Below are 27,397 nucleotides of genomic sequence, written 5' to 3'. Positions count from 1 at the left end.
CAGCAACTAACAGTTTGGAGGAGCTTGTAGGGACAGCAGGCAAAACTCAAAAGGGACAGGGTTTTTGCTGTTTGCTTTGGTTCCCACTGTTTTCACAAGTCGGCTGCTCTTCCAACAAACATTGGTAAGTGGTAACAACCATTTATTTCTGATATAAAAGCAGCAACCAAAGGGTAGACCACTTTCATAAATATCTCCAAGGAGAGATTCGTTTCTTCAGTAGCAGTATAGGTGAAGAACTGATGGACTTCTTATTTTTTTTTTCTATTTTTTTTCTTTTTTGCTTCGAAGCCTTGGTTTTTCTTTCTGGGTTCTGTTTTAATTTGTTGTTTTTTGATGTTTTCTGGGGTTTTTGGTTGATTGACAGTTGGCTTTTGAGAATGGAGAATCAAGCAAAGAAAGTGCTGCTCACTTCAAATGGAGATGAGATTTCAATGAACATTGCTTTGCATTTAGCCAAACGTGGTTGCAGGTTAAAGCCTCCTACTTTCTTTGAGATTTTAAGTATTGCACGTGTTTGGTTGCCCTGAAAACAAGAATCACGGAAATTCTTGGCCATCCCTATCTCTCCCTTTTTCTCAGCAATGGGTTCTCTTATTGTGATCAGCTTTTTATTTTTTAAGGTGTCAAAGAGTAGAGTAATAGCAAGGAAATAAGAGATGAAAACAGTCGATTTTTCAAAGTTTTAGTTTTTTGGCATTTTATGCTTTGTTCGTTTGAATCGACTGTTCTTTCATAACTCAAGCAAAAATCAATATCCTTTATTCTTTTTTGGTCATTTCATTTGATTATGCTCCCTTCTTGTTGATCAACTAGGCAAAAGTTTAACTAAAGAATGATCTTCGGGCATGTGATTAGGTTGGTTTTGATGGGGAATGAATGCTGTCTGAGGAGTGTCAAAGACAACATAATGGATTCAACAAATAGTGCGGTCCCAGTCGAGGTGGTTGGATTGGATATGGAAGATGAAAGAGAGGGAGCTTTTGATGAGGCAGTAGATAAAGCGTGGAAAGTGTTGGGAAGTTTGGATGCTCTTGTGCATTGTTATGCTTATGAAGGTATATCTATGTAGATCTGCTTTAAATATTGTTTTGGACCCTAATGATATTTTTCTAATTGAAAGTTGAACTGGTCAATTTCCATTTCCTTTTTCGTTGCCAAAGTATCAAATTCTGGTTTTCTTTTTTTGATTTGGTTTTGCATCGAGAAAGTGGGGCAATTCATAACTTCTTTGTCTTATCTATCCCAGACCTTTGATTTTGACCAGATTTTATAGATATAGTAATGGTGGGATGTTATGCCTATATGCTCTTATTGCTTCTGAGCTTTCTTAGCAATGGAAAAAGCAACTTGCAGTATCTTCTGAAAACCCACATATATGAAAATTTTGGTAATTTGAGGCTCTTGCGATATAAACGTCATTTTGAAACATTTGAGAACTTTGTTAATTCATCAACCTACTTCTCTAGCTACCTTAATTTGTCCAATTTATAAATAGGACAAGTGGGCTAGAACTTCAAGGTGCATTGTAATAATCTGTCACATGTCTAATAATTATTTATTTAGAGAAGGTTTTATTTAGTGAATACTAAAGATGATGTAGACCATAAAGTTTATAAATTACCCTGGTCTACCATGGAGAGGAAACAGGGAACCTTTTAAAGAGCTTACCGTGGGACATACAAAAACGTGTTCTCTTTTTATATCAATAAAGAAGAGGAGGCTTCTTATATCTGAAAGTTTTGTCATCATGTTTGTTTTCTTAATTTACTCAAGGTTTGTGTTCAAAAGGTTACATTATATTTGAGTTATAACAGTTTATAAAGTGAAGAATAAGATACGTCTACTTCAATAACTTTGTAAAGGTTGTGAAATTTAGGTTGGAGTGACAGACTCCTTTTGTTTCACTGATTGTATAAAGTTTGGATGGTGATCATTATGCAAGAAAATTTTAAGCTGGAATTATTTAGGAGCTGATGATTTATCTTTTACCAACATTAGTGCTACTTGCTTTTGTAGCCTATGTCAAGAAAAACACCAATATTCCCCATAAATATACTTGCTCTTATGAAAAAAAATTCTTATTTTCCTTTCAACTTGTCTCACTTACATCACTGTGTTCAGGTCTATGTAATACAGTTGGAGAAAAACTAACCATGCTGACTATGTGAAACAGGAAAGATGCAAGACCAACTGCAATTAGCTGAAGAAGAGTTCAGAAAAATAGTAAAAATAAATTTTATGGCTGCATGGTTTCTGCTAAAAGCTGTTGGCAGGAGAATGCAGGATTATAAAATAGGTGGTTCCATTGTATTCTTGACTACAATACTTGGTGCTGAAAGGGGACTTTATCAAGGAGCTGCTGCATATGGTTCATGTTTGGCAGGAGTGCAGCAGTTAGCTAGAGTAAGTAAACTCATTAACTTTCCTTGTAGTCTTTAATGCAGTTACACTCAACTGCCACAATTTGCTATGCCAGTTAACTGTTCTAAAGATAAAAACTGATATTGAGCCTTAAACATTCAAGATTCAGCTCTGTTTCTTGGTGGCTTTTGCTTTTGTGAACATCCTTCTTCTAAAGCAATGTAATCTTCTGGCTAAGAACATTCCCTTTTAAATTAAATAGCACCACCCATTTATACTCTATACTTCAGATCCATAATTATTTAGCCTATTTGCAATATGGCATGACTGTTGCTTCTTTTTGAATATCTTTCCATTTCCAACTTCTGGTTCATAGATTTTGCTCACTAGTAGTATTTTTGTGGACATCTCTCATTGCTGTTGTCAGGTATCAGCTTTGGAGATTGGAAAGTACAAGATCAGGGTTAATGCAATTGCTCGTGGCTTACACTTACAAGATGAATTTCCCATGTCAGTAGGAAAGGACAGGGCGGAGAAGTTGGTCAAAGAAGTAATGCCACTGCACAGATGGCTGGATGTTAAAAATGATCTGGCTTCAACTGTCATTTATTTAATCAGTGATGGTTCCCGCTATATGACTGGAACAACTATATTTGTTGATGGGGCACAGTCTCTGGTTAGGCCTCGTATGCGATCATATATGTAGTTCCTTTTTCTACTATGCAGTCATCCTTTCTAGTATGCTGATGCAGAAACATGCATCAAACCTCTAGGCCTGGGAATGATATATTATTTGTTTCTTTCAATCCTAATAAATGAGGTTTTGCTCTGTATGATTCATTGCAGAGATCTTAAACCTATTCAATTCATCCACTTTTCTGAGTCATACGGGAATTGAAAGATTGTTCAAGCAAAAAAAAAAAAAAAAAAAAAAAAGCCAAAAGAGGAGGGGGAGAGAGAGTTTTGTATGATTGGAAACAATTGTGATAGGAACTGATAACTGAACATGGTAAAAATCATAATAACATGGAGATGTGGAACTGGACATACCTCAGATCAGATAGATGTCATGTCGTTCTTCATTCCCTGCAATTTATAGCGTGAAGGGGAATCCAGGATGGGCTGATATGTTGGTTGACAGCTGCTAACAATGGTGTAAAACATGATCGATTCATCAATTGATTGGTTTTTATTGTGCATGGTAGCTGGGAACCGGGAAGGGGTGATGAATCCCTCTTTAGATGTGACTACAAACTATGAGAATTCGCTTTGGATACTTTGAGATTTGTTTCCTTTGGAAAATGTTTTTGGTGCATATCACATGATAGTTGCCTTACATAAGATTGTTTCAAATACCCCGATTCCACTTTTTGAAGTTTTCATATTAGATTTGTCGGATTAATTCAGTCTCCATGATGGCATTGCCCCTGTATTTGACTTACTAAGCGATCAGGCAAATGTTTCTTGATGAATAAAACAACCCAAAATTAGGCAAAAGATTCTTGATTTTCTTTCTGGCAGTTGATGTTGCCAATAAAGTTATGATATAGGGTCGACGGCAGTCGGCGGATAACCATCTACACACCATCGAATCACTGATTTACTTCCTTTTCATGACAAAAGTTTCTTGACGAATATTCTTTCTTCAGTTTACACGGTGCATTGCTATTCAACAATGGCAGCTGCTTCTTGGAATTCAACACCAATAACAAAAGGACAATCATTCTAAAGAACATTTTCCATAACTTATGATAAATGCAAGTTGAACAGCTTTTAAGGTACGTACCAAGGCTAGTCACTGTTGCCATATTTTCCATAGCCAGTCTTCATTGACTATAGAACACAAGCATTACATTCTCCCAAGAAAGTTCCTCTTTTATTTTTTTTAAAGGTGTTAGAATTTTATTTCATCAAGGATGAAAATAAGAAAAGGGTAATAGTAGTAAAATGATCCAAGATGACAATGTGATAGTCAACTTCTCTATTTCATTCCATAAATCAAACTTGTTGATAAAGAATTGATCTTTGAATTCTCGATTTGACAAAACCATTAGCTAACACATTTATGGAGTGGGGACTCTGCTGAATTTGACATTTGTCCAACTGTAACTTTAGAGTTTCAATGCCAAGGATGTATCTCTTTAGTTTTCATGGCGTTGAATTAAGATTTAAAACTCAGTTCATCACATTAAGAGAATCACTTTTGATCAGCAGAAAATGATTTCGTTGTGGTAATCAAATTTTCGTATATGAAGAGGGCACTTAGGAATTAATTAAGTATTGTTATACTTAAAAGAGAACACTTATCTTGCTACAAAACAATAAAGTTTAAAAGTTAAATTACACTCCTGACTTGAAGCTTAAAATTGTCTCTAAATCTTCATTCCTTTGGTCATATTAAGCCTGGGTAGTGGGCAATTAGTTTCAGTAAAATCATATAAACACGTTGAAGCATGTTTGAGTTAGTTATATAATTCAAGTCAATTCAAGAATGACAAGTTATGAACCTAGTAATTAATTTACTACATCATTAAACATAAGGTTGGTCTTGATCTTGCTGTTTTTGACATGTTTTCCATTGTCCACTGAACAAACCATATTCTATATGGATCTTAACCAAAGGTCCAAGGTCTTACAAGGTTGGACCAGGTATTTACCATGATGCTTGGCGAATGGGTTTACTATTCAAATTCGTGAAGAAGGCAGAATTGGTCCAAGTTTTCACCATAATGCTTGGCCAAGGGTTTAGTACTATCCAAATTCATGAAAAAGCATAAGTATTCTGTGGGTCAATTTTTAAAATCAAAGATTATATTATATAATAAAAAATTATCTTAGTTCAAAGTTTATATCATATAAAGTAACATAATATGGCTATTAGATTGTTGGTAAGTTTTTCATGTAAATGATTATGTTTCTTGGTAAAATAACATCTAAAGATTATAAGACATATTAAAAAAAATAATATAAAATAAAAATTTAAGTATGAAAAGTTATCATTTTAAATTATAATTTAACGATTATGTTTTATGAAATGAATGATTGTGGTGATTATTGAAACAATATCTTTGTCCAAGAGTTGTGTCTTACAAAATATAAAACTATCTTTTAGACAAAGTAATGCCTTAATGAAAGGGTTGTCTTTGAAGAACATACACTTGCAAGCCTATATGAAGGGCTTGTTGTCCACCATTTTGACACACTAGATCAAGAGAGATAGAAGTGTTATGTTTTGAAAATAGACATAAATACTTAATTTCCCATCATCTATCAAAAGAATCTAAATTCTTTATAATCTATTTGCTATAAAAAGTAGGTTCTAAGGTTGAGCAACTTTGTAAGCCCTCAAATGTATCTAATAGTTTACGCTCGTAAAGTGTAAAGATGAAGTTAGATGTTGATTTCGTTGTATCCCTAAAACTATTTACATTATTCCCTTTTACATACTAAGTGGTGGGGACGAAATAAGTTTTAAAGATATCGTCTATTGAAAGGTTCATCTTGAAATCAATTTTACCAATTCCTTAAATTTCATTTAAATCCCATTTGCACCAACATATTCAACCATAATTCTATCTCTCCTGCATCAAGAATATAGAAAAAAGGGGAGATAAGATAGTGATTTTGCATTATATTTATTTCAAATAACATGGCATATATCCCTTGCTCTCAATCATAAATTATGTAATAACCTTGAAAGTTCTAGGAATTGCAGCTGAATCTGACTCATTCCCAAATTTCAGAGGTGATCAGGCAAAGTACAGCTTTGACCTTGGATGCCACATATCAGAAAAGATTTTCAATCCTCAGAATGATTACAAATTGTAGTTTCAATGTTAACAAGCACTGAAGTCAATCAGAATTATAAATTTTCATGGCAATAATTATGCTTTCAGAATTCAAGCAGTGGTTAGGCAAACAAGCTAGTGCTCCATTTAACCATGTCAAGATCAGTCATCTACTCATCAGCTACAGTGAGAGCAGTAGGTGAAAAATCTTCCAAATGGCATGATTATGCTATGATTATAAAATAAATTTATACTTTATGGAAAGCATTTCCTAACTATGCTCCAAACTTAGGTCCACCAAAAACCAATTATGCAAGAGTTTGGTTCCAAGTATTGAAAAAAAGGCTTTGTGTATATCATACCCTTCTTGGATTTCAACAATGTCAAACAAGTGTGGTACATAAACCTATGAAAGAAATTCTATACTCCCAATCTATCTTAATTTGGTCAGTCAAGTAGAAATCAAGGAGCAATCTCAAAATTTTCAATGTTATATTGGAAGTTAATCCTCTCAAGTTGGAAAAATCTTGAACGTAGTCATTGTCTTTTTGAACATTCTTGCTCATGGCAATTAAGATCATTTAACCAGCAGATATCATGGCTATAATTTCGTCTGATTTTTTTTTTTCATGATTTTCATTTTTTTCCTTCTTTTAATTCTTTGGCATTGCGTACCCCATTAATTAGTAGTTGCCATTCAACAATGAAAGTTGCTCATTGGAATTCAAGCAGCAGCACAATTCAGCAAGAGAATGATAGTTTAAAACAGTTATAATAAAGGCACCAAGGAGGCCTGTAGCCAGCTTGCCACCTTCCTGGCAGGTTCCTTAACCAAACCCTGGCGGCTTTGATGAGGCACCTACTCATCCATGGCTGCTGCCATAGAATTTTCTCCACTGTTTCGATAATCTTCTTCTTCAGACACGTGATGATCACTATATCTGCGTAGAGTGGTCAGATTCACAGTATCATATCATTAAAAGCATGCAAGAGAACTGGTTAGCAGTAAGCAAACTAATCAAAGTGACAATATTCAGTACTTGAGCTCAAAACTTAATTCAGTGCATCTGAAATTGGTTAATTGGTTTTGATAGTGAGAAATATGCCGTCGAAGAAAGCTAACTAAACATTAATATCATATTTTAAGATTTTAAAAGTTCAAATTGCAAATGTTTAGTCCCAGACTAGATGAAAATATGGTTGACAATATTGAACACATGGTCAGTGGTCTCCTCCATTTATTCTAGTCGATAAAAATACACAAATTCAATCCTGCAAGTACGTACGGGTTATTACCTTCTAGAGATAGCTAGTCCAAGATTGTGGATGATATATATAGAAAGCAAGAAATCAACATCTTTTGAGACAAAAACAAAGAACTCTAAAGGCTAGACCAAGTCTTATTGCTGTATAGACTGTAAGTTCGCTAGAAGGAGAGGGGAATTAGTTTGCATTATCCTAGTGTTAATAAACTCTCCTTTCCTTTCTTTCTTTCTTTCTTTTGTGTCTTTTACGTTTACAAAAGTAATAGAAAATTCAAACCCACTTTAACCTAAAAACCACCTGATTAGGTAAATGGTTACTCAATCATTTTAACTAGAAGGTTTTCACTCAACCCTTCATTAAAATTCAAACAAATTTTAGCAATTTCCACGAACCTTCAAAATAAACATTGGTTTCTTCAGTATTAAGATTTTATCGTATTTATCTATTTCAATCGTCTTTGTCTGGCTAAAATTATCGATTAGTTTCTTTTTAAATATATATGGTCATATATTCGCTTTTGAATTTTGATGATCAATTACATGCACATATTCTAATGCAATGAAAACGAGTCAAACTCGAACGTATCATTGACGGATTTATTATCGACGTGTATTGATTATGATCGAATATTTTCTCTATTTTTTATACTCTTAAATTCTTTAAAAAAAAAACTCTTGAATTATCTATAAATATAGTTTCTTCATAACCTTTTTTTTCTATCTTTTGAAAATTTGTAAACAAAACAAACAAGAATAACATTCAAACTTAACTTTTCCTGGATCTGTTCATATTCTATGATTAAACCCATTCTTCATTTTTCTTTTCCTTTAAGTATCTCAAAATTTACCGAAAGGTTTTTCTTTTCTTCGAGTTATTAAAATAATATTATTCACAACGGTTAATATCCTAAATGGAAAAGCTCGAATATCTTGAAATCTTAATTAAGCTTGCTTAATTACCTTTTCAAAACAACAACTCCCTATGCATGAAGAGAATTAACTGCTGTCAAAATGGTTGGGTGGAGAGGTTTGGGGTAAGTTAGAACTAAAGAGTACATGGCCCAAATTAAATATATGATATTAAAAATCATGTAAACTCGGATATTTGTAAGATTCCATTTGACATAAGGCTCCTCCACAAGAAGAACTCAGCTAGTTTGAAATAATTTTTCTTTTGAAAGTGTACCATATGGTCTTAGGGTTTTGGAGGAAAAGCAATATTTTCTCCTGTTTTTTTTCCCTTGTTGTGAGGTAAGATTGGTGACAAATTTGGCAAAGAAGTGATACGTGAGAAGGACATATTGGAAAGAGAAAGAGTTAAGCCGACAATTGGTCTCTTGCCAACTAACACAAAATTGTGGGCATGTGAGTATTTGACGTTTCAAACTTGGGTTGAATAATCCAATTACACACCAAATGTTCCATTTTTCAATATTTTCGACATTCCAGAATATTAAAATTGGCTTTGCTTCTTTTTTCATTCCCTGATTCATGAAGAGTATAGGAATTGAACTCTATTAAAACAAAAGACTTGTAAAGCATTCTAAATTTTTAAAATAAAAGAGATCGTTTTAAGAAAATCAATATCTCTCTGAATAGTTTTATCTAAAACGGATGTAACATAATGTCTTCGACCACTACAAAATCAGAACTCTCCAAATTGTTTTTTAAAAATGATTTTAAAATATTTTGTTGGTCCAAGGTATTTTACGCTAAAAATCACAAAATTAAGTCGTGAAATACCCAAAAAAACTCAACAATATTTATATGTGTGGCTGCCTAGCTAGGCTGCGCACTTCAGACCTAACCACAAATATATCTGATACACAATTAACCTTCCAATTTTTAATTTAACTCCATTTTTATTTTCCAACTTCAAACCCACATGCTTTCTTGACTTTTTCTAGTTTGCATAAACCTAAGTTTGTATGTATCTCCACATGTGTCCACTGACCTTTTACTTTTCTCTCTCCAATCCTATGCATTTGATTTGATGGAAATTTGGCTTAGTACACCCCATCACTATATTTACTAGAAGGTTAAGCAAATTCTAAAATATGATAATATTATTTATGTAAAAGGAAAAAAAAGTCATACCAAAGCATACATCATGTTATTTTAAGCAACAAATTTAAAAATAGATGTTTACGTCTTTGCTCACATCAACGATAACCAATAAAAAATTAAAAAAATTGTGGGTCGAAATACAATCTTATTATTAAGTGAAATAAAAGAAAATTTTCAATGCAAAAAGTAAAAGAGAAAGATTAAAGTACAAATTAAGCAAAAGAATTGAAGCTTTTTTAGGGTAATGGTGTTTTTCATGGATCCTTGATCATCTTCGGGTGTAAATCCAAGTGATGGAAAGGGAATAACATGTGGATAAAACAGTGGGTGTCATCATGTCTTGTCCTAGGTTGAGAAAACATTTGGAAAAGTGGCATTGCCTTGGTTTACAAAAATCTTTAGCAATTCTTAGTATATAGTCGGGATTGTATCAAAAGGAAAAATAAGACAGAAAGAAAGAAAGTATCTGTGGGTTTGGTAGAGAATCATATCCAGGCAAGTCAACGGGAGATCCGAATCATAAGTTGATTTCCCATTAATTAATGTCCATGATCATGCAATTTTTCACCATGACAATTACCACCAAATTATATCCATTATTATTTCTAATTTAGCACTTCAAAAATTTAATAAACCATTTTATTAGAAAGTTAGCTTAATAAAAATGTGAAAATATTCAAGAAGGGGATGAATTGGATTTTTAAAGATTCTTTTCTCAAAATCAAATTTCCATTGAAGTCAAGTTAAAAACAATTTTCACAAAACCTTTTTGTCTATCAAAGTGTGCCAAAAGTAATTTGAAGAGTAAATTAAAGAATAAACAAGTTAAAAACAAATTTTCAAAGCTCTTCAAAGTTAAGTAAAATGCACAGGAAATTTGTAGAGGTTCGACCCTTCCTTAGTGCTTACATCCTCTCTCTTAACAAGCTAAAGAGTTTAATCCCTTATTGAATAAATTCAGTACAATACATTTTAAAGGTTCAAGCATAACTATTTCCTTTTCGAGGATAACCATTGCCTTTTCAAGGTTCAAGTGCAACCTTTAAATACTATCTTTTGAAGGCTAAGGTATAACCTCAATACCTTTCAAGGATCAACCACAACCTCTAAATATTACCTTTTGGAGGCTAAGGTATGACATTTTTCTTTTACAATTTTGAGTAGCAACTATACTTATAGAAGGTGGGTTTTGCTAAGTAAGTACAATGTAGATAAAGTGTGATGAATACAAAGATGTATATAAAGAATATGAGTGGTAGCACAAAGAATTTGAATCTCAAAAATAGCTTAAAAGCTAAGTGGAAGAATGTGTTTTGCTAGCTCTAGCTTGGTTTCTCTTTTTTTTTCTTCTTTCTCTTCGTAAGATTTAATTCTTAAGTGTTTAATGTTTTTCTCCATTCTAACCTTGTCAATGTGTTAGAGAAATCCTTTTTATAGTTGGAGAAGCTTTTGGAGCCATTGGAGAAGGTTTGGTGATGAAAATAGCTATTTTTCCTTTGATTTTCGTGTGTAACAACTAGTTTGGACTAAATGTATCGATACATGTTAGAATGTATTAATACATTTTGGATAGAATTATTCTGTTTTAAATGTATCAATACTTTTAACTAAAGTATTGATACTTGTAGCTTTAAATATAGAAAATTCTTCTTTTTGAACCAAATTTGATGCCAAATACTTGGACATTTCAAAGTCAAATGCACAGGGAGATTTAAAATTAATTTAAACAAGTTTAAAAGCTATTTAAACAAGTTCAAATATTATTCAAGCAGTTTCAAAATTCATTCAAGTAATTTTTAAATTTTTCACATAAAAATTCTTAGGGACTTTAAGCTTATTTTAAAAAGTTTAAAAACAATTAAAACAAGTTTAAAAACTCATTCAAACAAGTTTAAAGATCATTGAAGCAATTTTGATAATTTTTGTCATTTCAAAACTATAATAATTTAAAGCTAGTAAAGCCAACACATTTCTTATATTAATTTTACTATTTAAGTATCAAAGTTAAAACATATTTTCAATATATAGACAAGTTATTACTACTATAAATTAAAATCGTCTTAATTGCACGTGTCAAACTTGCATTAGGGCACTTGATCTAACATGATATATGTAATTCAATGAAAAACACATTCCACTTTGATTGTTTTCATATACTTTTATCATCAATTAGTTTTTTTTATATGTTTACGTGAATGATTTAATATGTGAATATTATAATAATAAAAATGATAATTTATAAATAATGATTTGATCAACTCTAAATTAGTTAATATTTAAAGAAGAAAGACATGAAATATACAGTAAAACCTCGATTAATTAATATTTGATAAATTAATAATCTTGATTAAAAAATATTTTTAGTCGGTTCGAACTTAGGAATAACATGGTAAATTAATAATTTACTAAATTTATAAAATAATGTATTTTAAACAAACATATAGGTCCCACTTGATATATAGATTAATAATCTCTTTATACATCAAAATTATATATATATGTGTATGACTCTGTTAGGAGGTTTTATAAAATTAATAATTTACTAAATTTATAAAATAATGTATTTTAAACAAACACAGAGGTCCCACTTGATATATAGATTAATAATCTCCTTATACATCAAAATTATATATATATATATATGTATGACTCTATTATGAGGTTTTTGTAAAATATGATTTCAATGTTACTTATTTCTTCTTGAAACTGATGCCTCATCAGATCTCATCTTTAACTTTTTTTGGTACATTAAGAAGCAATCTGGTGTAGTGTTTTAGTATTATAAGAGAAAATTATGCAATGTGATTAATGTTGCTTTGAGTGCACCTTTGCACAAGATAGGTTCTAGTACAGAACTATCATTTTCAATTTCGTTTTCTTTGTTATTTCTATGATGTTCTCAATAATTTGCTCGCCATGAATAATGGTAATTTGTAATTCAGTAATTAGATATAATATTCTTATAATCACAATACATAATATATGTATTAAGTTTAATGTTTTAAGAAAAAATAAAAAATACATTTACAAATTGATTTTTTATTAATTACTATATAAATGAATAAATTATTTATTTATCTATTAAATAATATCCCCATTAATTAATAAATTTTCATGGTCCCCAAGGTATTAATCTATAGAGGTTTTACTATATAAGGTATATCATATAAGGTATAATATAAAAATTACTCAATTTTTAATATTTAATTTAATAAAAAGTTAATAATTAAAAAAAGTACAATAAAACCTCTATAAATTAATACTCAATAAAGTAATAACGTCAATTAAATAACAATTTAGCCAGTCCTGACTTGGAACTAAGGTGATAAATTGATAATTCGTTAAATTTATAAGATAATATATTTAAAAAAACATATAAGTCTCACTTGATATGTAAATTAATAATTAATGGACTATGGAGTGACATGACGGGAGGAGGAATTTGGAGACCAAGTAACATTCATGCGGCGAAATTCAAGTCATCCTTTGATAAGACTTCAAACTACAGGCTTTCTGCAAGTCTAGATAAATGGAAGAGCAATTTGTTTTATGTTTTTGTTGGCAACTTGCCTTTGAATATTTCCCAGGAAGTGCTTAGAGATATTTTTTGCTGTGTTAGTTGTGATATGGATATTTTGTGGTGACCTCTCCTTCAAGTAAGGTATGTTGGACCTCTACGTATACCTTCATCAAATTTCAATATGAATCTGAACAACTCAAAGTTGTTAGAGAAGGTTTTGATTTGCATCGGCATGGTGGGTTTCTGAAAGCTTCCTTGGCATGTAAGAATAGATCTACTTGCGATTCTAAGGTTGGTTCACATGATTTGCGTGAGGATGATAATGATAGGGAACATTCTACATGTTTAAAGCCATTATCTTATAAAGAAGCCTTGATGGGTAAAGTTAAAGTTGATAATGAAGCCTTGTTGGATAAGGTTGATGTTACTAAAGTCTCGGTGGTTCTTGTTTCCCCTCCTGTCTTGCCAGCCATTGATATTGACATTGATAAGACTAATGATATGGCTTGTAGAATTATGGCATTTAGCCTAATTATGGATTGGGTTAATTCCCCTGTTATTGGAATCTTGAAAGAGGATTTTTAATTGGGTTTTATTGAATCACGTATTTTTTCTCAAGGGATTTAGGTTTGTTTTCGTCTAGTAGGGGAAATAAAGGTTTGTATTTCCTTTGATGATAAGAAAAACATGTTAGATTTGATCAAAGAGTGTTTTGACATGTTCAAGCTTTAGTTCTCTTCCTTATCTCCTTATGATCATCATTTGACTTCGAAAGAAAATTGGACTTGGTTAAGGTGAAATATCTTTCTATCCATTTATGGCATTTTAATGTCTTTAAAGCACTGGGTGATTATTAGGGCTCTTTTACTCTTCTTGATAAAGATACTGCCACCATGAAAAGGTTTGATTTTGCTTGTATTCTTATGGAGGTTTATAATGAAAGGTTTCAACCATGTTCCTCCAAGTTTATCATTAATGGTTGGTGTTGTCTATTATTGTTTCTAGAGTGTTTTTATTGGAAGTTGAATGTTAATAGAAAATTTCTGAAGCTATATTTAAGCCACCTGAATTAGGGTGTTCTTCTTAAGTTTCCTTTCTTGATGGTGATTGGGAAAGCTAGTTTTTGTAGACCAGATGTGATAATCCTATTTTTCAAGATGGTATAGGTTCTGATATGTTCAAGTTAGATAGCCATCTAGTTATTCCAACAATCGTTTTAATGTTCTACATCCCATCTTGAGACATTTCTCCTTCTCCCAAGCTTTTGAGCAAAATGTCAAGGAGTTGGATGCTAACATTAATCTTATAGGTGTAGAGCTCGAACTGTTGGACAAGGGGAATCGTGATGGTATTTAATTAGATCTTGATCTGGGTTTGGATATTTTTATGGAAGAAATGGGGGCTTGTTTGGATGGAAGCCCTACTACTTTTGTTTAGGCCTCTAAGAACTTGATGGATAGGAGCTTGATGTCTAAATCTGAGTTAAGCCTTTCTATTCTTATGAGTCTAAAGGTTTCAAGCTCTAAAAGTTTCAACACCTTTTCTCTTCGTTCAAGGCTTCTTGCATTTCTTTTCCTTATTCAAACAAGGCTATTAAGAAGGTAAGAAACTTAAAAATAAAAAGAAAGGTAGACTTGAACGAAAAATCAAAATATGGACAAAAAAAAGGTGAAGTTGGTAAGAAATCTAAGAAGAAGGTCTTGCTAATGGAGTCTCATCCTTTTAATAATCACACTAATTTTGAATCTATTATTCCTAAGGATGGTTTTAATTCTTTTTGTAGTCCTCTTGCTATGGTTAAAAAAGTTTCTTAGACTTCTTCCATTTCTCCATTGATTAAGGAGTGTGATTTGGTGGCAATCCCTTTAATAATGGTTGGGAATCAATCTCTTCATCAACTTGAAGGTTTGCTTCTTCTGAATTTCTCCTCTCCTTGCTTACCTTCCAACGAAAACCCTAATGTTCCTATTGCAAGTCCTCTTTGCCCATAAAAGTTCTATTCAACTCTTTAATACCCTTATTGAAGTCAGCAATGGTTGTGATGGTAGTCTTCTTTTTCATTTTTCTTCTAGTCATGGTAAGAAAAAAACTAACAACTTTGCATTAAGATTTGTTATTAATAAGAGAAAAGAGAAAAAAGAAAAGAGGTTTTATGAGCAGAAGAGGGAAAAATGTTAGAAGGCACATCATCACTGCTTTGAGAAATAGTACATCTCCTGCCCAACTCCCTTTGATAATTTTATCATTGATGTTGACATCTATCACAATAATTCTATTCTTAAGAAGGAGGTTGTCGGTTCTTTAAATCTTTTTAACAATATTGGTGATTTTTTTTCAAAACCCTAATCCTCATATTATAAATGCATTGATTGACATTGAAGTTTGCCAAGAAGTGTAATCGCATTGTGGTTTTGTTCTTTGTGATTTTGATTTTTCAGTGATTTTATTTTCTTGGAATGTAAAAGGTTTAAATATGGTTGACAAATGGAGAACGGTGAGGAGGATAATATCTTTTGTTAACCGGTGTTTAGATAAATTTAAGATGATCAAGTCTAAAATTAAATAGTGGCAGCATTTTGAGTTTGGGAATTTGAATGATAAAATAGTGACTTGTGAAAAGGATATTGAAGATAAGCTCTCCACCCTTCATAATGATCCTCTTAAAAGTTCTATGAGGAATTCTTTTATTTCTCTCAAAGCCTAGCTTTGGAATTTATATCAAGCTGAGGAAAGATCATGGCAACAAAAGTCACTTATCAAATGGTTTCTTAAGGGTGACCATAACATCAACATTTTTCATGACATAGCTTCTAATACGAGGAGGCTTAATAGGATTAAGAATGCTATTGTGGATGGTATTTCCTATTTTGATCGTAAATCTGTTTTGAACTCTATTATTTCTTATTTTGAAGCCCACTTTAGGAAAAAATCTATCTTCAAGGTGGTTGAATTTGACTGTCATTTAAACTTTTTGGAGCCGGAGTTTGCTTCTTGGTTGGAACGTCCCTTCTCTAAGAATGAAGTATAGAATGCTATTGCTAGCAGTGATGGAAATAAATTGCCTGGATTGGACAGCTTTAATTTCTCCTTTTTCAAGAATATATGGGACAAAATCAACTTTGAGATTATGAATCTTTTCTCCAAGTTCTATAACTTTGGTTCTTTGAATAAAAGAATTAAGTTTTCTTTTATCTCCTTGATTTCAAGGCTTTTTAATCCTAGAAATCTTTATGATTATCACCCTATTAGTCTTATGGGTAATTTGTATAAATTAATGGTTAAAGTTCTATCTAACAAGCTTCGGCAAGTGATATAAGAAATTATTTGTCAAATCCAATTTGCCTTGACCAAAGGCAAACAGATCTTGGATTGTGTTCTTCTAGCTAACAAGGTTATTGGCCTTATTACAAAATGATCAAGAGGGAATGGTCTTTAAGCTTGACTTTGAAAAAGCCTTCGACAATATTGACAGGGAGTTTCTTAACTTCATGCTTGATAAGATTTGTTTTGGTAACAAATGGCGCAAGTGGATTTTCTCCTACATTTCTATAGCTACTGTTTCTATTATGATCAATGGTACTCCCACCAGGAAATTCAAGAAGAATACGGGTCTTCACCAAGGTTGTCCTCTTTTACCGTTTCTATTCAATTTTGAGTTCTATGGTTAACAATGCAATCTCCAAGGGATTTTTTTCAAGAAATTGAAGTGGGAAATAATGGCTTAATTGTTTCTCACCTTCAATTCACTGATGATATGATTTTCTTTTGTAAATCGGATCTTGACAATCTTATTTGCACCAAACATATTCTTTGTGGCTTCCAACTTTTCGAAAAACATCACTGAGCCTCTCTGCCCTAGTGATGACTTATCTCATCTGCTTTCTATTAGTATGGGGTTTTAGCTTGGCAAAGGTGATAAAATTAAATTTTGACATGATGAATAGGTTGAGGGTTGTCTTCTTAAATCATCCTTCCTTAGGATCTTTATGCTTTTTCTTCTATCAAAGATGGTGTTTTGACTGACTATGGTGAATGGAGAGATGATTTACGAATATGGAAAATTCAATTAAGATGCAACCTTTTTGACTGGGAAAGGGATCAGTGGTTTAATTTGATGAGAGTTCTGGATGATGTCTTACTTGATAAAGATGAACTTGATAGAGTCATTTGGAAAAACAGCTCTTGTGGTCTCTATTCCTTCTGTAGTTTTTATAAATCTGCATTTGATCTTAATGGCGATAAACTCTTTTGGAATTCTATCTGGGTTAACTTGCTCCTCTTAAATGTGAAATTTTCTATTGACAATTAATGAAAGGTAGGATTGCAGTTAAAGAAGAACTTCTTAGAAATGGTCTTATTGATAGGAATACTGCTCTTTGCCCTATTTGTAATGTCAATATTAAAATTGTTGAACATCTTTTCTTTGATTGTTATGATGTTTGGTGTGCCTAGATGCTATAGGTTAATTCTTGGGGATTTTCTTGGACTTCTCTTAAAAATTTGAGGGATCTTTTTGCTACTTGGAATGAGGCTATCAGTGGCAAAGATCATTTTCTAGTTTGGAAATTGTCATCTTTTACGATTCTCTAGACGATTTGGATTCATGGGAGCAATTTGGTTTTCAATAGAGAGCCTTGGGACTCAAGTCATATTTTCAACATTATTAAGCTGAGGATTTGCTCGTAGGTTAAAGTCAAATGGCCTAAGTTTAATTCTTCAGTGATTGACATAATTTGAAAGCTGAATTTCACTAAAGCCTCCCAGATGGTTAAGAAGATAAAAATGAAGTGCAACTAGTTGAAGTCAGTGATTGGTTCATTGAAATTCATTGTTGATGGTGCTACTCATGAGCCTGGGTCTTTCTGAAATTGGACGAGCTCTTTAGGATCATGAAGGTAATGTCAAAATCCTATTTTCTAAATTGCTAGGTATTAGTGATTCTAATATGGCAAAGGTCATTCTAAGTAGTCTTATTAACTATATTTGCAGCATCTCACTAGAATTCTTCTCACGATCTCACTATTGAATCGAACTCTAACAATGCTATCAAATAGATCAATTGTCCATTTTCTTCTTCTTGGCGATTCAAGTGCATTCTTAAACAGATTAATTTCTTGATGAAAATATTAAAAATTGGTTTGTTATCCATATTCCCCATGAAGCAAACTACCTCGTGGATTGCCTATCCAAGGTTGCGGTTAATCATACTTCTGATCACATTCAAGTTTTTTGTTAATTGTTATGTTTTCTGGTTTTTCTTCTAGTGCTATTCTCCTCATTTGTATATGGTTTTATTTTGTTCTTGATTGTGTTTGTTTTGTGTTTTTTGTGCTCTAGGAATGCCTTGCAGTCTGATGTACCTTTGATTAAGGCTTGGAGTTTCTCCTTTTTTGTTGAGACTCTCCTCTTCCTTTTTAAAAAAATTATGCTATTCAAAAAAATATAAATTAATAATCTTTTTATACATTAAATTTATGTATATACAGGACTCAATTAAGAGATCTTTGTAAAATATGACTTCAATATTATTTGTTTTTCTGGAAATTGATATCTCCTTAGACCTCATTTCTAACTTTTCGTAATGTATTATCTTTTCATTCGTCATTATTGATTTCTTTACACTTTTGAGATGAGAAGCTATTGTGTTTAGTTTTACCGTTTGTAACACTACATGTTCTTTTTATAGATGTTTTTATTTGACTTAATTTTCATGAAGTATATTAATTAAGTATACATCGAATGTAATTTTAGTTTGTTTCAAAAATGGATAGATACAGGACTTCTATTTAATAAGACTAATTATAATCATGAACTTGTTTTAGTTAAACAAATACATAAAATAATGATAATTCGTAATTCAATAATTAGGTAATATTTGTATAATCACAGATACATAATACATGTATTAAATTCAATATTTTAGAAAAAAATAAAAAATATCTTCATAAATTAATTTTTTGTTAATTAATATATAAATTAATAAATTATTAATTTATCAATTAAATAATGTCTCAATTAATTAATAAATTTTTATGGTCCCAAGCGTATTAATTTATAAAGGTTTTACCGTATATTTTAGTAAGGATTTTAATGTCAATAAGAAGATAAATAAAAATTAGTTAATATTTCAATTTAATAAAAGTATTAATTAAAGTTAAAATACTTAATTTAATAAATTATAAAAAAAATACATATAGTGTATTATTTATATTTAAATAATAAGCTATGTTAAAATTTCAAGATGAATATTCAATCTTAAATCAATTAATAATAGATAAAGAAGTCTATTATATTTGTATACGCAAAGTAGCTCAAACTTAATTGATGTGAGATGTCTTTTTTTACCAATCTAATATTTGATTTACATAAAAAAAAACACAAACTTATTACATAGAATGAATTGTCGAAGAGGGCTCGCAGATAATGGAGACAACACCTACTCTAATATTATGTTAATTAAGTTTTAAAATATATAAACACTCAACTAAATATCAATTGATAATAGCTAGAGAAACCATCCATGCATTAATAAGCACATGGTACTGCAACTTAACTGTAGGAGATGTAGCTATTGGTATTAATTTGATGATGCTTCATGGAAACCGTGGAGGAGGCGCAGTCACAAATGCACTAAAACAACATGGCACCCACCACACAAAAAACATGAATATAAAATGAGAGAAGAAAAAATAGAATGTACTGAATATGTAATAAAGAAAATTCTTTTGAAACACGTGTGAATAGGAGATCAGTCCAAAGGAGACTGCTGTTAGTCTACAATATCCAACAATGAGAAACAATTTTCCTTGGCAAAGAAATATATATATATATATATTTATATTTATATAGTAATATTCTTTTATTTATTTTGTGAAAATGAAATGTCTTTGTCCTAATGATGAAGCCGCCCCAAATTTTCCACCTTACTTTTTTCCTGATCAAATCCGCTGATGAAGCTAATTTTCCATACATTGGAAAAATTTTCGTGCCGTCTACGACACCTTTAACACTATAAATATGGGTTTGTATTTCTCTGCTGCTTTTGCTCTGCATACATCTCAGTTGAATGAATTTGTGTAGCTTTTTGGCCAACAAGCCGCTTCATCTTTTGCAGTAGACTTTCTTTCATCCTTCTTCTTCTTCTTCTTTATAAGCACTGGCTTTGAATCCACATGGAGAACTATCAAATGTTCTTTCCTATCTCCTCGTCAGCAGCATCAGCTTACCCTTTTCCAACAAACATGGCACCTAGTTCACAAGTTTTTAACAATTTTCATGGCAACAGCTCGAATGGGTTCTTGGGTTTGAAGACAGAGAGCTTCATCCAGAAACCAGAAGTTAAAGAAATTGTTCAGAATGGGAGTTTTGTTGGTTCTGAAACCGAGGTAAAATCAGGTAAAAAGAAGGAAAAGAAGATTAGGAAGCCCAGATATGCTTTTCAAACAAGGAGTCAGGTGGATATACTTGATGATGGATATCGATGGAGGAAATACGGCCAAAAAGCTGTTAAGAACAACAAATTTCCTAGGTTTGTAATTTTGACTCCTAAAACTTTTTCTTTCTTTTCTACCATTGCATTTCCCCCTAATTCCCAGGGTCATAATCTTCACTATCTTTTCAATCATGCATGCCCCACCATTATCGTCCATATCATTTTCCTTTCACTCTAAAAGTATGATAGATATATCCCACTTAATTTTACCCAGCTGAGAAGATAAGAATTGGTGCCATTTGTTCCTTTCAGACTTGAGTTTGTGGATGTCAAACCATTTCCAATATGCATGCACACTACCCCTTGCATGGTTACCAAAGATAAAATATTCCATGAATCAAAATTTTCTACAATTCTTTTGACTAGGGTTTTTTTTTCCTCTATACATCTCACAATAATTCTCCTTAGCAGATCAGAAGAATTCATATATGGCCATGAAATATCAGACATCTTATGCACTAGTTTAAAGTTAATACTCCAAAAATTCTGTGGTTGAATGGGAATAATCGTGGGGGAAGGTTAGTCCAAACTCTAGAGCCTCCATGAACACAGCATTGCTTTTCATTAATAGTCAAATGTGTCTTTAGGATCATTCAGAGCATTAAAAAGGTACATATTAACCAAAAGTAAAACAATGAATAAGCTGAGACAACCGGCAAGTGTAGCTAGGCAGACGTGCATGCAACCTCAGCAAATGCAATAGGAAATAGGGATTGGTGATATTCCTTCACCGATTGATCACCATATCCCCTTAGTTCCAATACAAAGAGTCTTGTCAACGTTCCAGTTGATCGTAAAACAGATTCTTGAAGATCAGCATCTTTTCTGAAGTATGTAATTCTTTTCTAATTCTTCTTTAAACGGAATTAAATCTATTAACGGTTCATCTCTTGCCAAGTGAAATTCATCAAGTAGGTATTTAATTAGTAAGATGCTTACAGCTGAATATTTGACACTAAACGGATTACTACTAACAAAGTCAAGTAGCGGTGTTTGATGACATGGTCATTTACTCATTTGGATTTTGATAAAAACTTGTTTCTAATTCATTCATTCAAATGAAGATTAATTCTCTTTGTTTAAAAAAAAAAAAACCCCTTAGTTCCAATAGACAAGAGGCCAGACGATTCCAGCTTAGAATTTCTCTGAGGGTCTCGACCTGTCCTTTATAATTCATTGTATCAAGACCTCATTAGTTAAAAGTTCATTAATCATGAGAATGGAAACACATTTTTTGAGCTCAAAAGTATACAAATTTGATCTATCTTACAAATATAGCCTCTTACAAGACCTCATGAATCAGCATCTCTTGATGATTTCATACCATGGAAAGCATCATTTTCTAATCAGCGTCTGTTTTTTTTTTTTAACTTGTTCCTAGCTTAATTCTCCTATTTTTGGTTAATTAAAAGAAAAAGGAATGAATAATTGAGCTACAAACACTTGTAAACTTCGCATCATCAGCCCCTATTCATATAGCCTGTTCCTGAAACTATATTTTCTGTTCCAAGTCTGATTTTTGAATCAATGCATAGTTTGAGCTAGTGAATAACACTATGAGTTTCCATATTCAGGAGCTATTACCGATGCACACATCAAGGATGCAATGTAAAGAAGCAAGTTCAACGTCTAACCAAAGATGAAAGTGTTGTGGTGACCACCTACGAAGGGATGCACACTCATCCCATAGAGAAGCCATCAGACAATTTTGAACATATCTTGAGTCAGATGCAAATCTACACACCCTTTTGAAAGAATTCCATCATCATGCATATATAGCTAGATGAAACAAATGTTGTATGCCTCTGTCCTGGATTTACTCCTTTCCTTATGAAATAAAAGTTGTGACTTTAGGAATGTTAATTTGTTCTTTGGTTTTTTGTTTTTTCTTTTCTTATACTTAAGTTAGGAAATTAAAAGAGGAGGTAAATTCAAGCTCAAAACCTTATTTTTGGAGGAAATGGTAGGACATTTAGACAAATGTGTATTTGAAATGTTAAAGAGTTGTTAGTCATTCTCTTTTCAGCAAATGTAATTTATTTGTCTTTTTCCATTCTCAAATTTGAGTAGGTTTCAATCTACAGAAGAATTAATTACTTCCCAAATGTTTACAAATAAATCTGTTGCTGAGTTCATTAATTTCTATGCTACAACATTTTTTAAGTTTCCTGTATAAGTATTAGATCTATGCTAACATACCTTGATTCTAATCACTGCATGGAAAAATAAAATTCAGCCATATATTGTGCACTGAAGAAGAGAATTGTTGGAGAGATAAGTCAAATCTTGAGCCCATATAGTTCTTCCAAATAGTTCATATATACATGTTAAACACCACTTGAATCCATAAACTTAAGTTTATGAGTTCTTGGATCTTTCATGTATATTTATCATGTTATCTTTACATCTCACTTATAAGTAATGTGGGATATTACATTCCAATATGAATCTCAATAAGAATAAATTTTACTCCATCCGTCTTATAATTAGTGTTTGAATTTGACTTTTTTCGGTCAAAATTTTTCAAGTTTAACCATTATTTATTTATAAATCATCATTAATTAAAATTTGAAACAAATACTATTAAAAAATTTAAATAAAAAAGTTTTCAAATATATGTATATACTAAAAGTTTGTTGAATCAAATATTTAAATAACTAAGATCAAAATTGAAAAATTTTTGATAGAAAAAAATCAAATTAAAATAATATTTTTGAGATGGGGGGAATTTCTGTTTAATTCTTGATAAATAACTTCATACAATAATCGACAACTGATGATAAGTGAATGAAAATATAGTTAAATTAGGTCTATATATTGAAAATGGCCTCAATAGTTTGCAAAGGGTGGTCATTTTGGATGTGATCATATATCTTTTATAATATTTAAGTGTGCACATACAAAGATTGTTATTTTAAACCTAGTGACCGATGTCTCAAATATGTCCTTTCACTATATTTAAGAAATGATCTTAAATTGCATTCAAACATTTAATTTAACAATTGAGGCATGTATTCTCTATTCAAAAAACTAGTTCAATCTCTCTTTCTCAAATGAATAAAAAAAAAAGATTATAAATTCTTTCATAATTGTTGCTGATATAAATATATGAGGGTCATTTGGTTATTGATGTTGATGTTTAGTGAAAAATAAAATATCTCAAAGGAATAGAATAAGGAAAATCTTGCTTAGTTTTATAACAAAACGTAAAGGGATTATTTATAGAAATAGCTCACCCTAAACCTATTTATAATGAAAGTAAATTAAATAAGTATTTTAATCTTAAACTTCCTAAAGTACAAGTAAAGTAAATAATATAAAAGTAAATGTCGTAAAAACTATTCTTTGAGATGCAAATAAAGTAAATGACATAAAAGTAAATATCTTAAAAACTAGGCTTACTTGTTATATGAGCAAAAACAATCAAGTAAAGAAAACTTAAATATGGAAAGTATTCCAATTACCTTAAAATATTTTACTTGACTGTTACTCTTCTTAGTAGCTATTGAACACCTTTCATGTGAGTTGTCTTATGCATGCAAGCTACTGGTCCACATTTGTTTATTTAGGCCTTGTATGTATGGTTCTCTTACGTGTGGCCCATATGCTAAATTAATTCTCTTTTATTCCCTCTTAAGTTGGAGCATGAAGATTGGAAATGCCCAACTTACCCAACAAAACTTGAAACTGGTTCGGACCAAATGCCTTGGTGAATATGTCTACCAATTCATACTGAGATTAAATCGATCAAGTTAATAAAATTTTTTAGATATCCAAGGATTCGTAAAAAGGCATCAAAGTGTGGTTATCTCGGATTGTGCATAAATCAACTGAGGATGTGTAAGTAATATCTAGACACATTATCATGAGATAAAGTCATCTACCAATGAGATGCTTATACTATCTAGAATCATCACAAAGTTATCCTAAATCAAGATCAAGTTTATGTTGTTGATCCATGGATGAAGAAGTCTGTTTGCAACTCAATGCTCCTCTTGTTTAGCAAAGCCTTAAGGAATCTTCATGTAGAATTTCTCTTCAAAATCACCATGCAAAAAAAAAAAAACAAATTACATTGTTGACATCTAACTAATGGAGTTCCTAATTGTGCACTAAAGCAACAACAAGAAAGCACTGCACTGTAACGAATTTGGCCACTAGGGGGTGTCTTTCTCATATGAGGGCTTTCAGGTGTGTTGGTCTCTCAGTTGAGACCTTCTAATGTGGAGCCATAGGTGTGCGTGGCACTCTTGAGTGAGGCTATCTGGGGTGCACCTATTGTGCGTATGGCTTCTCGAGGTGCAAGCTAGATGTGCATGATTCACGGGTTTAAGGCTCCTATGTGTGCACAACCCATGTGCATTTTCCTCCCGTGCAATGCCCATGTACACGCATTCTAGGCGTGTTGTATGTGCATGTTTCGAGTATACATGGCTATGTTGCACATAGCCCCTTATTGTGGGTTTGTAGTATGCACAACCCACTATTGTTCGACCTATATCCACACACTCTTTTGGCATGTAGCCTCTTGGTTTGCATGGCCCATGCCTACTCTTTTCTCATGCATGGCAATCAATTATGTAGTCCTTTCGTGCTTTTACTACTCATGCATGGTTTTGGCATGTCAGGCTTACTGATTCGTATCACTCTACAGAGCTTGTTTGGGTGCGGCTTGGCTTTGTAAGTGTGTCGAATGTCTAGAAACCCTTAATTTATGTTGACTCGATGCTAGTTGTCGATGAGCCCCTAAGTGGTATCGCCTTAGGGTTGATTTCAGCCTTTTTGACATGTGCAACACATAAATATGTTGCTAATTTGAAGAGAAATTGATGCAAATTGTAACCAATGTTTTACACCTATCAGATATATAACCAACGATGGGATAGCTTATACTCATATCTTATATATGTTCAATTCTATTAATTAATTATGATTAAATTATGCAATTAGTTTTTGTACTCTATAAAGAAATAGATTTAGTCCCTGTACTATAATTTATGTAAATTAGATCCTTATACTTTGTGAATTTGTTAATTACAATCCTTAACTCTAACATCGTTAAATTTAACTATTAAGTATGCTGACGTGGCATTGGCAATGTGTTAATGTGAGATAAATGTTGACATGACACAACGTTAACATGGCATAATGCTAATGTGTTCACATGAATTTAAAAAAAAATAATAAAAGCACCCTAACCTTAAATTAAATGAGATTTACAACAAAGAAAGAAAGAAAATTAATAATCCAAGAGGGAGAATCAAGAGAAAGAGAAACAACTAGTTCTGAAACTGAATAGTTGAAATTTAAGAAAAGCATGGTCATGATTTCTAGCCTTGTTTGGAATCTTAATTCTTAGTGAATATAATTTTCAAAGAGTTTTGGACAAGTCGAGAGATTTTGGTGGACAAAATAACACAAAAGAAATGGAGATTTTGTAAGGTTTTGTTAATATGTTTTGGGGTTCTAAAAGGTGCAAGGTTGATTGGGCATAATTAGTTCTCTTGTAAATTCTCCTTATGCTTGTTAGTTTTTACTAATTGCAAACGTATTTCACTTTAGTTTTCTTTGGGTTATTTTCATTGTTGGCTTTTATTTTCTTATGCTAACTAAAACTAACTTTTTGTATTGTTGTAGGAAAACCTTTAATACCCAGTATAAAATAGTTTTTTGAATAATAAATTTTTTTCTTGTTTTTCTTTTTTTCCTCTTTATTTATCCAAAACTTTTTCCTTTTTAATTTTATTTTTTCTTCACTTGAGTGAAAAAAAAAATAGGGTGGTTCCCATGTGAGAAGCCAGATTCATGTGAAAGTGCTTCTGTTAATATGTTTTTAGTGGAATGTTAATTTTTTTTCCTTCTTGTTTGCAAATGTCATTTAATTTAGGATTAGGGTGCTTTTTGGTAGTTTTTTAAATTCATGTGGACACATAGCATTATGCCATGTCAACATATAATCAACTTCATGTCAGTGTACTTAAAAGTTAAATTTAACAGTATTAGAGTTAAGGATTATAATTAACAAATTCATAAAGTATAAGTATTCAATTTACACAAATTATTATACAGAGACTAAATTCAATCTTTTTATAGAGTACAAGAACTAATTGTATAATTTAATTGTTAATTACCAAATTTAAGTTTAGGTCTTTATGGGGTAGGCTTTTGTTATAAACTTGATACATAAATAAAAAACTCAATCGCATTTCAACAATTAATTTAATGATAAATACATGTTGTTTGCCATTTAAAGAATAAATTTAAATCACTATTATCTCAAAATAGAAAAAAAAAATCAAATTACATGTGATGTAAGGGTATACTTCAGCATAAAAGCTAAAATTCTTAAAGTAAGATGGATTTGTCAAAGTGAGATGGATTTGTCAATAAACCTTGCTTCTAGTGATTTCTTTTCCAAGCACATGAGAATTTAGAATAAAAAAAATTAAACAAATGGAACATTAATCTATCGGATTGAAATTGCACTCGAATATTTAATTCATTGGTTTGTTCATAATTCTCTACTTAGATAGTAAAGTTTGAATTCCCTTCCTCTAATTAAAAAAAAAATCTATCGGGTTGAAATTATAACAAATTATCAACTTAAAATATTCCACATATAATCTCCATAGGATTTTATAAATTTTTCAACATTTAATAATATCTGAATTATTAAATTTATTCCAACAAAATTTTCTTCATTTCTTTTATAAAAATTTCATCGTTGTCGACATAATTTTTTATTTTCAGTAAAAGATATTATTGACTTAAGAACATTTAATGAAATTTTTGACAAAAAAATTTTATGTTTCTGTCGAAGAAATATATTTTAACAGAATTTAGACTTTTCCTATTAAAAAAATAATTGAAAAAATTTAATTTTTTTACAATGAAATTATTG

The 27,397-nt window shown here is 31.4% G+C and overlaps 2 protein-coding genes across 3 annotated transcripts; both read left to right on the top strand.

The window, feature by feature from the left end:
* LOC110427966 (NAD(P)-binding Rossmann-fold superfamily protein) lies at positions 1-3,233 on the top strand. 2 transcript variants are annotated; one of them, XM_021443629.2, is made up of 5 exons: positions 1-124; positions 368-472; positions 859-1,058; positions 2,177-2,406; positions 2,792-3,233. In XM_021443629.2, the coding sequence occupies exons 2-5, from the start codon at positions 381-383 to the stop codon at positions 3,068-3,070; spliced, it is 801 nt and encodes a 266-aa protein (XP_021299304.1). In that variant the 5' UTR covers positions 1-124; positions 368-380; the 3' UTR covers positions 3,071-3,233. The 2 variants fall into 2 exon arrangements, with proteins under 2 accessions (XP_021299304.1, XP_021299302.1); XM_021443627.1 differs by having other exon boundaries at positions 82-231.
* Positions 3,234-20,024: 16,791 nt separating this feature from the next.
* On the top strand, positions 20,025-22,359 carry LOC110427799 (putative WRKY transcription factor 75). The gene is made up of 2 exons (XM_021443404.2): positions 20,025-20,532; positions 22,071-22,359. Exons 1-2 carry the CDS (start codon positions 20,177-20,179, stop codon positions 22,246-22,248), a joined length of 534 nt encoding a protein of 177 aa, XP_021299079.1. The 5' UTR covers positions 20,025-20,176; the 3' UTR covers positions 22,249-22,359.
* The last annotated feature ends 5,038 nt before the right edge of the window (positions 22,360-27,397 follow it).

This window comes from Theobroma umbraticum, unplaced genomic scaffold (genome assembly GCF_002168275.2).
Source record: "Theobroma umbraticum cultivar Fairchild unplaced genomic scaffold, ASM216827v3 scaffold_239.0, whole genome shotgun sequence".
NCBI lineage: Eukaryota > Viridiplantae > Streptophyta > Magnoliopsida > Malvales > Malvaceae > Theobroma > Theobroma umbraticum.
Note: the sequence above shows the minus strand (reverse complement) of the source record. Positions and strands in the feature narration are given on the sequence as shown.

What these genes read in the sequence shown, in the direction of transcription:
- LOC110427799 (XM_021443404.2), top strand. Translation starts at nt 20,177, where the DNA reads ATGGAGAACTATCAAATGTTCTTTCCTATCTCCTCGTCAGCAGCATCA. An exon ending in AAGAACAACAAATTTCCTAG is followed by an intron (nt 20,533 to 22,070) that starts GTTTGTAATTTT and finishes TTCCATATTCAG; the next exon opens with GAGCTATTACCGATGCACAC.
- LOC110427966 (XM_021443629.2), top strand. Translation starts at nt 381, where the DNA reads ATGGAGAATCAAGCAAAGAAAGTGCTGCTCACTTCAAATGGAGATGAG. An exon ending in TTAGCCAAACGTGGTTGCAG is followed by an intron (nt 473 to 858) that starts GTTAAAGCCTCC and finishes GCATGTGATTAG; the next exon opens with GTTGGTTTTGATGGGGAATG. An exon ending in GCATTGTTATGCTTATGAAG is followed by an intron (nt 1,059 to 2,176) that starts GTATATCTATGT and finishes TATGTGAAACAG; the next exon opens with GAAAGATGCAAGACCAACTG.